Genomic DNA, 16146 nt, shown 5'->3' with positions numbered 1-16146 from the left:
GTTATCGCATAGTATACCCTCTCCGCTAACTTAATGGTCAGCTGCACTCATTTACATCGAACAAACTTATTTTGAATGTGTAGTACCTACGTGCCACCAAACCAGCTGTGACACGAGAGATAGTCCCGTGAAACGCCTCGTTAATCAGTCAGAAGTCTTTAAAGAGGCTCGGCCGCAGGCCGCGTTGCACCTGCCGGCGGATCGCGCAAACAGCCATGGTGCGCCTGTGACGCTCCGGCCGACCGGGGCTTTTTCCTTTCGCCAGCTACTCAGCTGCACAACCGGTCGAGCTCTGCTGTGACCGCTTCACCTATTCGCTGCCCCGTGCGCGCGTAGAGCCTGCGCACAGGCTTGCTCCCGATCTGCTGGCCGTCCGGCTGCTCGCTGGTCGGCTGCTACGTCACTTCAATGGCCGCGATCTCCTTAGTTTCGGTTTCAAAATCGACGATTCTCGCTGATCAGTTGCGGCGTCTACGCGCGTATTTGAGCTGTTATATTTTGCACCTTGCTTTCTTTTCAGCCAGACGATGCGGAAACAGGGTTTTCAAGAGGGCGAAATTTTAAGTGCAGTTGGCCTTCAATACCACATTCCTCCAGTAACCTGCCTCCTCTACTATGAGCAACAAATTAGAAAAAGTAGTCCTGGGCACCCTCCTCAATTTTACATAGCAACACACTTTTTTCATGCAATTTCCCAGCCATACGCACCATGCACCACAGCTTCTTGTTATCCCTAGGGGGGTTCGATGCGTTAGCAAAAGACCCCCGTTTTTTTATTTGTGTTAAACATTAAAGAATCCGCATATATTCAGAGAATTGTTTATTAATGCGTAGTAACCTCGTGCCGATTGTCGAGAGTGTGAATTCTTTAGGCCAAATTTCTTGATTTTTATCTGCCTCCAGTTATCTCCATTTACGCTAATTATAACGATTAAAAGTGGCACTTCCGCGAAATCTGCATTTTTGTGGAAATTCAGGGCTTTACACTGTCGTGGCTGTCGGGGTACTCAGAAAGAATGCTACGCATTAAAAAAATATTCAACTGCCGTACATGGCGTTTTGATGCCTGACTTGAACGTATTGTAAACCAAAGTACTGGTGCCAGGATATTACGCTCGGGAGTATGCACAGCCCATCCAAGTTGGCGAAATGTTCGAACGAACGTGAAGCAAGGACAAATCCCCTATAGCATGTCATGAATTCATAGGAGAGAACGCTGGCGATTTCTGGAAACTGGAAGCTGGTCAATACTTGGAAACGGCGGCCGATTTAAACAACGACTTAAAACATTACAGGGGAGTGTATATCGTCATATGTGCTGTAGTTCAACTTTTTGGACTATGGTTCAGTTCCATAGGATCAGATTTCCCGAGAACGCAATTTATGACGCGGTTTCTTACGTCGGACTGACATTTGAACCCAGTGTCGTAGCAACTACATAGGGGGAAGTTTGCCAGTCGAACACGTTGACCTAGGTAATACCGCCAGCTTCAGTACTCGTGTAATTCAATACTCCCTGATCCAGGTAAAGGGGCCGAAGCATGCACCCCCTCTCCATCTTCGAAATTTTCAGCTTTCAGGGATGGAAAGGAAATGAGGCTGTTAGTTCTGGCTATCATCAAAACACTTCTTTCAGTTTGTTACTACTTTTCATAGGTTAATTTTTTTTTTTTCAATTTTCAGTTTCTTTTTCCTCATGCTTTTTCTGTACCCACCGCACCCTCCCCTGAACATAAATTCTGCGTACGTACCTTTTTGTGTAGCAGCCTGCGCTTCATTAGTGTTAAGAACCCTGTGAAGCTTGATCCGGTTTGCATTTATATACAGTTGCTATTAAATAATTACACTGGCACGAAGGGCTGGACCGTTTACTTTGGGACCTACGGGAGCTTTCACGAATTCACAAAGGTGCATAGATGTCTTATACCTCCGCCGCTTGTACTCGAATCGAACTTTCAACAACTGCTTGCATTCCGGCAGTTTTACTCATCTGACTTATTCAAAAAAAAGAAAAGAAAACGAGACAACGGGATAAACGACCGCTGCGTGCAATGCCGTTTCACTGTGCGCGGTAACGTATACCGTCATCCCTTGTAGTTCAGTAATAAACATCATATAAGAATGAACACAGTTCAATTCGATTATTTCATCTCATCCACGCAGGTCCTCCCCAATATATGCGATTATTCTTGCAGGCCAAGAAATACCGGAGCCCTTGAGTGGCTCGCGAAAAACAGAGAACGTCGCAGACTTCTTAAAGAGGCCACAAGTACACTGTTAAATTTGACAGAATTATCCTTGGTAAGTCGTTAAGCTACATTTCAGCCATAAAAGACGTTTTTCTTTTCTCGTTTTTTCTTGCGTTTATTTTAACCGAAAAAAAACGCAAAAAAATATTGGAATACTTTAAGTTCTTGAAGTCACTGCAAGCAAGTGCGCACTTTAACACCGAGAAGTACACTGAGAGAGATATAGGGGGCGAGAGGCAGGGAAGGGTGGAGGGGCCGGATAGACAGGCGTTGGCCGAATACCTGAGGTCAGACATTGTAGTGTTCTTGCTGATCGACCGTTGGTGACTGCAGTCGTCCCCGCCCGCCGACTTGTGGAGCTTGATCTCCTGCATCTGTCCGCACTCCAAGATGGCGGGCCCGTTGGACTGCTGCAGCGGCTGAGTGTTGATGGAAGCCAGGTCCTCTGCTAATTGAAACAGACGAACAACAACGAGGCTAACGCGGCCAAGGGTCAATGTTCGCCGGTGTTGTAAGGGTCACATCACTATGCGACGCTTTACAGTTGAGGATGACAAGCAACGAGTAGCTTAATTAAAAAAAAAACACTGCTGGGTGGGTGAGAGGCCAGAATGATGTGCTGTTGATCCCCAGGAAGCGGGTTCGATACCGGCCACCACGTCTACTTTTCAGAGAGGCGTAGGCGCTAAGAGAAAACCCCCCGTGAATGTCGGCACGCTCTGAAGACTCCAAGGTGGCCAAAATTAATCCGGAGCCCTCCAATACGCCACGCCTCGTAGCCCAGGTGTGGCTTCGGCGCCTTAAATTGTTTTTTTTTTACTTAAAAAACATTCCGGCCACCCAGAAATACAAAGTAATGGCTACAGCTTCACGTCGTACTACGGGCATCAACTCAGGGTATTTGATAATTCAAAAACATGGAAGATTTCCTTTAAAGATTCAGCATTTTAACAGTAAGTTCCTAGATCCATTAGTGTTTATTGTAGGTCTCAATCTGGTTAATTTTTAATTTTCCTGCCTATAAATGCTATTGGGTGTTATTTTTGCTTGTTCATTTGCCATTTTCATTTCACACTTCGTTGTGAAAGCGCCATGGCGCCCTTAATAGCGCGGCTCAGGCTCCGTTATTTTCGTCGCTCTGTTAAACTGGGGAGACCGCTTCCATTAAGCAGTATCAGGCAACTCAACGCGGCAGAATTCAACTTTGACAACCCAGCATGCCCTGCGGTCATGGCCACGCTTACTCTGGCCATACAGACTCGCAAGTCCGGGAAATCAATTCTAATCTTTAAACGTTTGTTCAGGCCTTTCTAATCGGGCGGAAAACGTCCTTACAGTGTAATAGCGTACCTTACCAAACGCAGAGGGGGGTACAAAGCCTTCATGTTGACACTAGATCATGCGGTGTTGGTCTATCTAGATATAATATGTACTATCCCGGATAACTCATGCGCACCGCACGGCAGAGTAGACCTTTCATCGGTCTGTTTTATAGGTTGACAGAATTATTGATTGATTGATTGATCGGTTGACTGATTGATTGATCGATTAATTGATTGATCGATAGATTGATTGATCGATTGATTGACCGGCTAACTGGCTGACTGACTGAGTACTATTTATTTATTTATTTATTTATTTATTTATTTATTTATTTATTTATTTATTTATTTATCGTGCCAAGGTTGCGTATCTCTCTCGTTTGTGTAGGTGTATTCAAAGGCTGGGTGCTGTCTTTTTTTCCGCAAGTATGCGCCAAGAGACCAAGCACCAAGCTCTTCTGCGCTTGATCGATTAGAAACTCAGCTGCGGGCTCCAAATTACCGCCGGCTCACCGGATTCACTGAGGTTGGCAGTGGACAGTGACGAAGAAGGGACGGGGCTCTCGGCCTCGATGACGGCGAATGACTCTACCACTTCTTGCCGCAGCACCGCCACGGTGGCTCGCGCACTCTCGCCGTGGTGCCCGTGCATGTGGTGCCCGTTGAAGCTGCCCACGTCGTCCGGCTGAGAGCTGCTCCTGCAAGCGGCACGACACGTCCGGGAGAGGATTAAACACTGTGCTCTTCTCGGCTCCGAAGCACGAACGCCAAGAGCCGTGAGACGAGCCAAAATCGTTGTGCATCAAGGGGAGTGGGTATTTTGCTCGCTGTCCTTTCTGCAGCACACGCTTATTCATTGAAGCACTACCAAAATCCAAGTCAGACACACATAAAACAGGGTGATAACGAAGAAGCATTAGTTACTTTTATTCAGTGCGTTTGAGACTCCTAAATGAGGCTTTCGCTACTGATGAGTACATCTCCAATATACAAAAAGAAAAGGATAAATATGTGAATGGGTTTTCTCTTACCCGCTGATCCCAAATACTGGCTGAGTAATTCTATACACTGGACCATTCGAAGCTGCCAGCACTTCATTTTCCTCCCTCCCGATCATTTTCTTGCATCGTAATCAGTGGTTCCCCTTGTCAATTAAAGATTCTACTACTGCTCCACGTTGCGCAATGCCGTAAGTTATACGTAAAGCTCCGAAACAGAACGCTGAATTCCGCGTTTAGCAGCATGTAACCATCAATTACCCGACAGGTAGGTTTACGTGGAGAATCCTCTTAGGATGGCTTTAGCTCACGCCGTTGTTGCCTAAACGGCCAGGGGTCGTCTCGATCAGCATTTCGCGACAATTTCGCCGTGTCCTTGCATCCTGACTTAGTGCAGGGATGATTACGGAGCATGCGGTATATTTGCAGGAGATAGTAAACGGGGTTGCTGTGGTGTCATGGCTATGAAAGGAGGACGGAAAGAGGAGTGAGAATGGCCCTAATTTCCTGCGTCATCAAACAATCGGAAGGAGATTTAGGAGGCGGGACCCGTGCAAATGCATAACACGGGAACAAATAATATTCTGACGTAATATGGCAGGCCTGCAGACAAGTGCTAGCGCCTGGTGTAAGTAAATAAAGGCTTCTTTAGGGGCTCTATTACCGCCTTTAAAACTCTTGACCATCGCGAGCAATTGCTTTTTGCTGTTTTTATCTTCAAGAAGCCTAATCTATCCTATGGAGCGGATTTTCGGAACGAGCATGAGTCAGACTATGATCGTAAGCATAAGCAAAACGAGAAGGAGGGTGAAATGGTTTCTCCTCTAGTGCTCACTTTGCCTCCGAGTAAGTCCGCTGTCTGACTCCTGTGGCCACCATGCTGATGCCGTGCGGATGCCGCGTCGTTATAGGTGACACGTCGTGGTACCTCAGGGCATCTTTCGAAGACTCTGCAAACGGCAAGACACGATGATCGCGCGAGCGCGTGCGGCCACAGATATCCTACCGTGATTTGAGGACCCAAAACAATGAGAAACGTCGGGGATTTATCTAAGCGGATACAAGTTTTTAAGGTTGTTATAAAACACATTCTTTGCCCCCTCTTTCCTGAAGGACGGGAGAAAATTTATTAAATAACCTCGGTTGCAAAAAAAAAAAAAAAAAAAGGCATACGGCCGACTTCGGCCGTACGCCGTATGCTATATACACAACCATTATCTTCAAAGATAATGATTGTGTATGTGTGGAGAAAGAAAAGAGTTAGTAGAAAAAAGATAATAATGATAGTAAGATGTCACCTTGTGCTTCTGAAATGAATTGCCTGCAACACAGAAGTAAAACCTATTCTTGAATATGTTAGCACTGCATGGTTTCCGGTTACAGAACAGAAAAGAAAGCTTTTGAAAAACTAGAACTCGTCCAAAGGTAAATATGGACCGTCCGATCCACTTCTAACAAATATGAACTGACGGACCCTCCAACAGCAATGCTTAAAAACAAGGGATGCTAAGTCTGCACAACCGAGCCAGAATAACCCACCTACGATTCATATATCAGTTACACCATAACAGAACCAACACAGACTCCTCTAAACACGTTTCAATCAAATAGGGTCAATACGCAAGCAGCACACCGAAACATTCCGCGAATATTCATGAACAGACTGTTCCATAAGGTCGCGCTTCTACAGCTATTGACCTTTCTCGAGGAAGTACGGTAAAGTACTGTGACTACCACTGCTCTAGTTTCGTCGCACATGTTCTGAAAAGCGGGGTTGCTTTTGCAAATATGTAAATGCCATCCTTACACTATATTTACAGTTTTGTTGCAGTTTTACTAGGCTGCTGGTTACTAAGTCATCAGGTTGAATCCGGTTTCGTGACGTTTTGAATCAGTAACCAAACACGTCTGCTGTAACTTCAACAATTACAACGTAAATCGCTGACGGTGGTGAAATGTCTAAATGCAGTCTAATAAAATTGAGCCTATAAATCGAATTCTGCCCCAACACCCGCTTGCGTATGGAGCTGATCCCCTTCAACAATAATAACGTCAATCGCTGACGGTGGTGAAATTTCTAAATGCAGTCTAATGAAATTGACCTATAAAATAAAATCTACCCCAACACCCGCTTGCGTATGGAGCTGATCCCTGATAGCTGCTCCCAACCCACACCAAGAATGCAGGATGGGCCACTCACCCGAGCTGGTCTTCATCCCTTCTCCCAGTCTGCCTGCGAGGTCATGATGGTGGCTCTGCTCCCCGAGCGTCGGTGCCGAACGTTTCGTGTACGCATTGGGATTGCGTGTCGACTTCCGAAACGGGTCCGCTGTGCAATAACAAGTTGGGCCTGTGAGCGCCGCAGGGCAGAGAGCAACAACAGTTCTCATTGCGTCTACGTTCGCCGAACCTAATTCAAGGTGCACCACTACTGACCGACCGACACCACGTTATTTTTCAAAGGGAATTACTCCTACAGTTCGTAATAGACAGAGAAGCATTTCCTACAAGGAACGTTAAAGGCTGTACAGGACCGGACAGCGAAGAAAAAAAAAAAAAAAGGAGACGGCGTTCAGGCCAAAAAGAAAATCGTTCTGGACGTTTCGGGTTCCAGCCCCGAAGCATGTACACGATGCATCATTCATTGTGATCAAGTCTTCATTGTGTACAAGGCTTCCATGCTGGCGTCTCTTGTTTCAGATGTTTCAGACGGGATTCCGTAACTTTGTCGACTTCAGAAAACCGCACTGTATGCTAAGTGGTTTTTCCGGCCCTCAAGCAGTCGCCCAGCCTATGCAGGCCGCTCAGGTCGTATTGATATCGCGTTCAACGCCCAGCGCCAGCTAATATAACGAGGCTTTCTTAAGACGGCAGTGTGCTCAAAAATATCAGCTAGCCATGATAACAAAAAAGAGACGCTGCTCAGTTTGCTTTGGCCTAATTAATCTTATTACAAGGAAGCCGTACGATTCAGAACGGATTGCAATTTCCTACGGCGCCAACGTTCATGCAGGTGAGCGTACCAGAGGCTCTTGAGAAGCAAGTTTGAAGATATCACAACGCACACTGCGCACAACGTAAACCAAACAGCCGCTCAGGGGACCGCGACCTCTTTCTGTGCGCTCTCAGGGGTAGGAGACCGGGTCTACCAGGCAGCGCCTTGACATACTGCTGGCTGCATAAATACAAAGCTTGCCGCCGAATACTATAATGTGTGCGGCGCTAGCCCAGGCGCGTTTTACTGCGCTGCCATTCTATAAACGATCTCTTCGGGGTGCGTTGAGGCTGCCCAAAGACCGGGAAAAGGGGGAGCGGGAGGAAAATCGGCACATGCCCGTGTGCGAGCGGCACACTTACCCCTGTTGAGCTGCCTGAGTTTCTCGTTCGCGAGCTCGACGTCCTTGTGGCGCGAGCAGTTCTTGTCAGTGGTCTTGAAGGACTTCGCGACGGCCCGGCTGAAGCGGCCGATGACGCTCTTCTTGCGACGCTTCTTGTCCGAGATGCTGCGCTCGTCCCTGTGCTGCTGCGACGAAGCGGTGGCGGACGAGCTCGAAGCCCCTGCGTCGGCGCTGCTGCAGCCGTCCGTGTAGAGGATGGGCATTGCGAAGAAAGGTAGAGTTCCTTAATGGCGCCGAGGTCGGGCCCGGCGGTTCTCGTGCCGTCGGGCACGCACGAACGCGCGCCCGTGCACTACCGCCGCCGCTGCCGCCCTCTAGCGCGTGCACGGACCTCCTCGCTTCGTCATCTTCCGCCCCGGGCCCTGTCGCACCAGGATGCTGATCTTGTTGAACGTTGCCTATTTTTTCGAAACTAGGGTGTTCTATTCTCGCATCTCTTCGTGAAGTAAAAAGCTCGAAAAAAAACAAAAAAACCTCTTAAGCGTATTTCCCAAGCAGAAACTTTCCTGGCAGTATAGGAAGACGCGGAAGCGTTAAAAAAAGGTGCATTGGCATTTAATTTCCTGAACGCTAGTTACGAGAAAGCGCGTCGAGTGTTCCATAAATGTTTTAATGAAACGGTTTACCATCACCAACCACTTAATATGATGGGAAAGTAGCACTCATGCCTGCTGAAAAGCGGTGGCCAATACATCGTTAAAGTTATGGGCTCATCTGTCAGAGGCATCAGAGCACGCCGACACTCCTGGTGCCTGGGCCTGCCCTCGAAGTAATGAATTTATGATTCATTGGCACCTTAGCGCAAGCTTCAGCTGCGTACATTCCTGTTCATGAAGCGTCGCCCAATAAGCAACCGTGTGTGTGGTCAACTTTACGGGTATGTGCCGCTTCGCTACTTCAACATCAGCTACTGTAGGGTACGTGCCGGAACGCCGGAGCTTAGGCCTAACTTTGGTGTTGTGTGCTCTGGCCCTAAGGAAGCCCGGGGTGACTCAGGACTGATAGAAACGGCGCGACGTAGCGCACAAAACAAAGAAGCCTGTTTATTAAACAGCTGTCAATTTTATAGCCCAAGTACTAGATGAATGTACATTTGCACCTTTGTATGACGATAATGATTATATCTCTTTATAGCCTGTACATAACTTTCCCCGCTCCTTAAAAACAGACCTCGCATATGGAAAAGACCCCTTTACAAATGTTTGAATTAGCCCTCAGCCACATAAGTGTTAAGCACACTCTAAGAAAAAAGGGTAGAAAAAAGGAGGAAATCGAGGGTTTTCTCCCCCGGACCAGCGAGATTCTCGCTTTAGCCAATTACACGTAGCGCCCTCTGTACGGCCTCTACGAAACACCGAAACGAGGAGGAAATATTCTCCCCTGTCGTCTGCAATCTGCTGTCGGCGCCGACGCCGAAAACGAAACCGTTCATCGTTGCACTGTGGCTTTCGCCGATCGGGCGCATACGACGACTATGAGCAACACCGTCCCTGCGGCGTGCTGCTTGCTTGTTTTTTCGCTGTCTTTCTTTTTATTATTACTATGTGCCCGCCACGCTAACGCACGGCTCGCCAGCCGTGTGTTTGAAGCACATTCTGTGGGCACCGCTGCATGCTTGCTGTGTGCGACTCGCCTGCGCCCTGTTCAACGTTACCACTGCATTTGTGGACGTTTTATACTGACGCCCAAGGGTAAGAGAGGTCAGCGATGATAGCAAACTGCCCCTTTTTTCGTCAACGAGCGCGGACCGCAGCATATTGAAGCATCAGTTACCAACAACAGAGGCCCCCATTCAGCAACATCTTGGCTGAATGGTTGCCAGACCAGCGGTGCGCTGTATGGTAAAATAGCGAAGGCGAGGCAATAAGTATCATTACCCAAACATACCTGACGCACTGTTTCGTGAAACGTTTTTTCTTCTTTGAGTTATTTTACTGCTTCTTACAAAACCTCAAATTAATAAAAGTTTGCAATTGCACGGGTTACATTTGATGAAATAACAAACCCCACCTAAGGCTTACGCACTGCCGTACCCGCCGCGGTGGCTCAGTGGCTAAGGCGTTGCGCTGCTGAGCACGAAGTCGCGGGTTCGATTCCCGGCCGCGGCGGCCGCTTTTCTGATGGAGGCGAAAAGCAAAAACGCCCGTGTGTACGAGATTTCGGCGCACGTTAAAGATCCCCAGGTGGTCAAAATTAATCCGGAGCCCTCCACTACGGCGCGCCTCATCGCCTGCGTTGCGTCGGCGCGTTAAACCCCACAATCAATCAATCAATTACGCACTGCCGTGGGGTATCGAAACAAGCAACGATTTCACTGTTCTTACCTGCATTCTCGGCGATCAGGGTTATAAATACTTTATCGCCGTTGCAATGTTTAGTTGTGGCTTGTGATCATGCGGACATGTGTAAAGTGTACTATAGGGCTCCTACGTTGTCCAGGGGGCGCTGCGCAAGCGGCTTCCGGGCAGTACTTCCGGGTAGTACAGAGCTGCGCGGGTCCCATAGGATCCCGTGTTGACAGAAGCAAAATGAGCTCGACGCTCCCGATTATTTTGCGACGTGGTCACCAGCTCATCCCCGACGCGTCCGATCTATTTCAGCGATCAACTTGGCATTACACTGTAAAAACTCGCCGTCACTTTAACGGCCATCTCTCCGTTAATTTTGACGAGCTGCCGCCGTCCAAGGGAAAAGACGTCCTTTCTCCCGTCAATAAAGAGGAGAGGGGGAAAACTACGGGAGCGCAGCAAAACAAACAAACTGCTTCTGGGCGTAAAGCGCTCCAATTGGCTCCCGCAGTCGTGCAGGACCCTCCGGGAAGACTTTTTTTTTTTAGCCGGGCCATCTTCCGCCGCCTTCGTCTTCCTCCCTCGGTGCTGCGTTGTTTGTCCTGCGATTCTGTGTGTCGTCGCGCCATTTGTTGCCTGGTGTGCCACAAGTGACAACATTCTAAGCCAGGAGGCAAGGGCACCTGAAGAAGGTGAGTACTGTTTCCTTGCTTTTGTGCCAGAAAAGGTGTGGGAGGCGTGTTCTTTAGAGCTCGTTTGTGCGCTCACCGCGTGCGAAGCACATGGGTGAGCAGCGCCTTAGGCCTAGGTCTCTCGGCCCGCTTGAGCTGCAGCTGATGGAGGTACCCTTGCTAGCGCTCTTTATTGGCTTCGAACAAAAAGCGAGATGATCGCGTTCAATGCTTCTTTTCGCCTTTCAATGGGACAAGATATTGCTAACGTGTGAATAAACGGGCACCAAGTAAAGCGTGCATCGGCTTCCGCTGAAAGCGCACCGGCCGTACGAGTGAGCGAAAGCGTACGAGTGAGCGGAACGTATTTCGGCGCCAACGTATAAGCAAGCACACGTTTTGTGCAGGCGCAGGGCCGGAAATTTTAGTGGGATTCACCTATCCGCATCAGGCGCATATCGATTCATTTTGTCTGTGCGGGAATGCGCACTTGCCGTGAGCACGGGCGCCTTCGCGTACACCGGTTAATCGCCTGTGCACGCCGCTACATTGATTTGCTCAGGAGGGTTACACTCGTGAAGCGTATACGGCAGTGTCTGCAGAGTTACAGAATTTGAAAAAGTAACTTGTCATAGATACATTTTCTGTAAAAAAAAAGTATCGTAATTAGTTTTCCGTTAATGTAAAAACTAAGTAATAAAGCCCAAACCAAATGATAAAGTTTACTTCCTGTAAGCGCACGAAGGCAAGAAGATAGTCAAAATTGCACGTGGTGAATATCTGGACAAAGGGAATCTAAAACGGAACAAACCAGCTCTAAAAATCGTTGTGGATGCCTCATTTTGTTGCATCCGCGTTTTTGTGATGCACCGTTGGTGTCGGGGAATTCATTCTCGCTTTCACGAAATGAGTTAGCTTTTCTCAAGCCGACAATGAGTGTTTGACGTTGATCGCCGCGAAGCAACAACGCCGCCAGCTACAGAGGCTCGGCAGACACCCCTAATGATGTCCATATACTGTGCCGCCGCGTGGGACAGCTCGCACTGGCACCTAGACAATACTCCAGATGTTTTTCAACCATGGGAAGAGAGTGAGCCGGCAGGGATAACGAAGACAAATGTTTCTGTCCCCAACCGCCGTGGGCGCCGGCTTCTTTCGCCGTGTCAATATGGCTGCCCCGCTCTCGGTGGGCCCTCTCCGGAGGTCTTTCTCTACACGAGTAGGCCAGCTTCCTCATAGGGGGACGCCTAATTGCCATTTTCTTCACTTTCTTGTTTCCGCTCGGCTCAAGACGGAAGAAAAACTTTAAAATCCTTTTACATACCGACCTTCGATCTCGGTCTTATGCAACCATAGATCTCAGAGTGGTATATCTTCCCTTAAGATAGTCCTCTTAGCTACCTACGGTCCTAAACTGCGAAGGAAGCCGGGTTGAGGAACGGTGAGGGGAATATGGGGAGAAAAAGTCCTGTAAAGTTAAAGCGCGGTCTATACGCCGGTCTTTAACGAGTGCGGCTGTTATTTGGATGATTCTTGGTAAAAAGAAAATAACTGTTTCGGTGTTTTCTGTTGCACTTACATCACAAAAAGCAACAGGGTTACAGTTGCAAGTTCCTCTTTTTGAAAAGTAACTTGCTACAGTTTCGAGTCATAGAAAAGAAGTAACAGCAGTAATTCGGTACTGTCACTGTTACTGTCAAGGACTGGAACAGACTCACGAAATCCGACTGGCTGACAATGACGTTACATTCAAGCTGTGCCCCTGAAACTCGCAACGACACGGACGCCGTGGGAAATAGGGAAAGAGCGACGCGCGCTGATTCGAATGGAAGTTACTGCCTACGTTGTGTAAGCAGTAATTTTGTACCTTAGGCACATTGACACCGCGGTAGGCACTAAACATGGGATAACCGATGGTCCCGCGCTGGCACTGAGGCGCTGCAAGGGGCGCCGCATTTAATTGTTGTGTTGGTAGCCCGACACTATACTTTCAAGTTGGCTGTTTTCGCTGGCCGCACTTAAGCATAAAAGAGGGCCTGTGCAGTAAACTAACGCAACTTAAAGAGGGAGGGGGCAGGTGTTCGTTGTACTTCACATAACTGTCTTCATTTTTAAATAATGACCACTGCATTCCCCTGGTTATACATGTAGTCCACAGCCGGTGTTTACGCACCACCGGTTAGTGTGCGCTATAACAGGTTAGTGTGGTAGTGCGCTATAACAGGTGTAAATGTAATGGTAGCTAAATTAGAAACCACTGATAGTTGATTAGTCGTGGCATGGCGTTTATTTAAAGCTTCAACCCTTTCTGTGTCTTGTAGAGAGTTTATTAACCTGTGGGCTTGTAAATTTTCAGCACGCAGGTCAAGGCACACTTCGGGGACTGCCGGCAACACCACATCTTGCTGTCATAGGTGGGTATTTGTCATTTATAAATTTACACAAAGCACTTATTTTCAAGAAAAAATTATATGGCTTTATAAGCAAAGGAGAGGCAAGTGCTGGTATAATTTGCCTTGCGATTTCTGTCGGCAGAATCGACATTGCTGAAGGATTTTTTTTTAAATCTTGCTTTATATTTAATGGAATGTAATACCTCTTGAAATGCATTTTTATGGATTCAAGTGTCGATAACATCGCAGCTCAGGCCAGTTTTGGCATAATAACAAATTTGAGGTGCTTCGGATGCATTTTACTGAATGGCAGTGGGCTTACCATAACGATATCGTAGCTCAAACGAAACCTTTGCATAGCCTCTTCAAACACGATGTTGCGAATGTGACATAATATTCTGTCTATGCAGGTTCGAGCTTGGGAGACATTCGTCAGGTCGTGCTTGCAGTCGATGGACATGAATGCATGGCCACTGCTAGCATGGAGAAGGCAACGGGACTACTACTTGGAGCCTTCTTCGTTTTCAATATTTCGTACCCGTCTGGCTGCCCTCTCACCATGGAGTTCTTTCAAAGGTAAATGAACTTGAAGTGATAGTTTTTCTGATACAGTTTGCAATTTAAGTGTCAGCAACTAGTTTCCTTAAGATAACGAGCATTCATGAAAATGTCTCGTCTGTCTCGCGACGGACAACTTCGCCTCCCTTGGTGCCACAATACAGTAAACTGATGATAATTCAAACTCAAAGGGACCTCGATGAATCTGTTTACATTATCAGAGGTTTCAATAATCAGAAGTTATCGTAAATATGGTTAGGGGCAACATACAAACTTGTGTTGTAATGAAACATTCACATATATTTAGTAGTAAAGCATTCACGCAGAATAGTCGCTATTCACACCCTGAAAAAAGAATCACGAATGGATTACTGCTTTGATTTGCATGAGAGTCCAAAGCAGTTTTTTTTTTCTTTCTTTTTCAATCTACACGTGGTTGTTGGCGCGTGCATGTCGTTTTGACACGTGTATGCAGGTAATAGGATTTATTTGTGGCTATTAGTGATATGAGGATGCAAATTTGCAGCTAGAAGCAGCAAATGCAACCGATATTTTCTGCCAAGTACAAGCGAAGAGTGCGAATTAACCGAATTTACGTAATGAAGCTGTTTGAATTAAACGACTTAAAAATATATTGCAAACAGCGGGCAACCAAAATTTTGAAATTTGTGAGAATTAACCGAAAGGGTGAATTGTCCGAGTTTGAATTATCTCCACTGTACTGTACTTGGTACAGATATCTATTCTAGGCATCATGATAAGTAACCTATTCTTTCCTAGCATTGAGGCGAGGTGCTGTTCAGTGTTAAATGTAAATGCACAGGTTTTCTTAATATTTTTTTCAAATTTAAAGTTTTGTGTGCTTTATGCACCGAAGCTAAACCTGGGCTGTGAGGTATACTGTAGTGGTAGACTGTTTAATGTACAAAGCTTCCGATATTTCTTACTGATTATTTTCCAAATTAGTCCCTGACACTTGACCACATGTGCTTTACAGAAGGAATTTCATTTTATAAATTATATCGCATATCCCATCATAAAGCCTAAATATGTAGTAGTCAGTTCATGGCCTATAGATTTATCTTATCTCTTTTCAATTCCTTTTCAGGTACTTCGGGCAGATCAACCCATCTAAAGGACGAGGCAAGGGCCTGACCAGTGGCATAGCACCGAGGTTGCTGAGCCTTCTTAAAGCGCTTTAACATAGGTATGTTGAGCCTTTAATTATGACCAGTATATAGGTATGACCAAGTAGGTTAAATCAAAACAGTAGCACGAGGTCGCGGGTTCGATTCCCGGCCGCGGCGGCCGCTTTTCTGATGGAGGCGAAAAGCAAAAACGCCCGTGTGTACGAGATTTCGGCGCACGTTAAAGATCCCCAGGTGGTCAAAATTAATCCGGAGCCCTCCACTACGGCGCGCCTCATCGCCTTCGTTGCGTCGGCGCGTTAAACCCTACAATCAGAATTAAATCAAAACAGTATGCTTACCACGCATGCATGTCGCAGAACAGCGAAACGTCGCTGCTGAACGATTTCAAGCAATCACTAAAATGAATATTGTTCTTTCTTTCATTTTTTTCTCAGGTAACGCACCCATGGCTCCTGGTAAACAAGTAGCAGTCTGGAAGTTGGACGTTTTTTAAATCTATGTTCCATCCATGTACCCACTGTACCATTCAATTTATGCATCCATTGTACCATTCTCGAGGAATAAATATACGAACACAGATGCCAGCTTTTGTAGCATCTTTTCTTTGATAGTGTCCCCTGTACGTGGCACTCACACAATTCATTCCCCAATTTTGTATTTAATGATAAGAAGAAAAAAACTGATGCCTGATCAATTTTGACAGACTAATACTATTTTATATTGACAGAAGTGTACAACAGCCGAAATAACATCTGAAGCCGTCATTATGACGACTCCTTAGTAGTATAGGATGACAACAAAAACGTCAAACTGACGACCAAATGTATAATGAAAAGACTGGGGCTGTCATTTTGACGACTTCTTGTATATCAGGTTGACAGGTGGTCGTCAAAATGACAGTGAAAGTCTTTTTGACGACTTTCTTGTATATCAGGTTGACGAGTGAGTCGTCAAAATGAAGGCAGCACGTCATTTTGACGACTAATTTGTATTTCAGGATGACAAGTAGGCCGTCAAAATGACCAAAAACGCCGTCATTTGGTATTGACGACCACTCATCAATTTGACGGCCAAAGGCTTGGAAATAGAGCTGCCAGAACTTTTCCGTCATTTTGACC

The 16146-nt window shown here is 46.7% G+C and overlaps 1 protein-coding gene and 1 long non-coding RNA gene across 7 annotated transcripts in view; one reads left to right on the top strand and one right to left on the bottom strand.

The window, feature by feature from the left end:
* LOC144169408 (carbohydrate sulfotransferase 8-like) overlaps window positions 1-16146 on the bottom strand; it is a 64823-nt gene that overhangs the window by 1137 nt on the left and 47540 nt on the right. For 2 of the 6 annotated variants that reach the window (XM_077698532.1, XM_077698531.1), the window contains exons 2-6: window positions 7927-8141; window positions 6770-6919; window positions 5405-5519; window positions 4085-4269; window positions 2532-2697 (exon numbers count right to left, since the gene is read on the bottom strand). In XM_077698532.1, coding sequence (XP_077554658.1) covers window positions 2532-2697; window positions 4085-4269; window positions 5405-5519; window positions 6770-6919; window positions 7927-8141 — 831 coding nt within the window. Of the gene's footprint in view, window positions 1-2531; window positions 2698-4084; window positions 4270-5404; window positions 5520-6769; window positions 6920-7926; window positions 8330-16146 lie in introns of all 6 variants that reach the window. The other 4 variants (XM_077698537.1, XM_077698535.1, XM_077698533.1 and 1 more) reach the window with 3 other exon arrangements.
* On the top strand, window positions 10591-15601 carry LOC144167476 (uncharacterized). The gene is made up of 5 exons (XR_013322007.1): window positions 10591-10947; window positions 13283-13340; window positions 13730-13895; window positions 14986-15084; window positions 15463-15601. It is a non-coding gene; the product is annotated as an uncharacterized LOC144167476 (long non-coding RNA).

Source organism: Haemaphysalis longicornis, unplaced genomic scaffold (assembly GCF_048455015.1).
Source record: "Haemaphysalis longicornis isolate Haplotype H1 unplaced genomic scaffold, Haemaphysalis longicornis Haplotype H1 scaffold_2, whole genome shotgun sequence".
Lineage (NCBI taxonomy): Eukaryota > Metazoa > Arthropoda > Arachnida > Ixodida > Ixodidae > Haemaphysalis > Haemaphysalis longicornis.
Note: the sequence above shows the minus strand (reverse complement) of the source record. Positions and strands in the feature narration are given on the sequence as shown.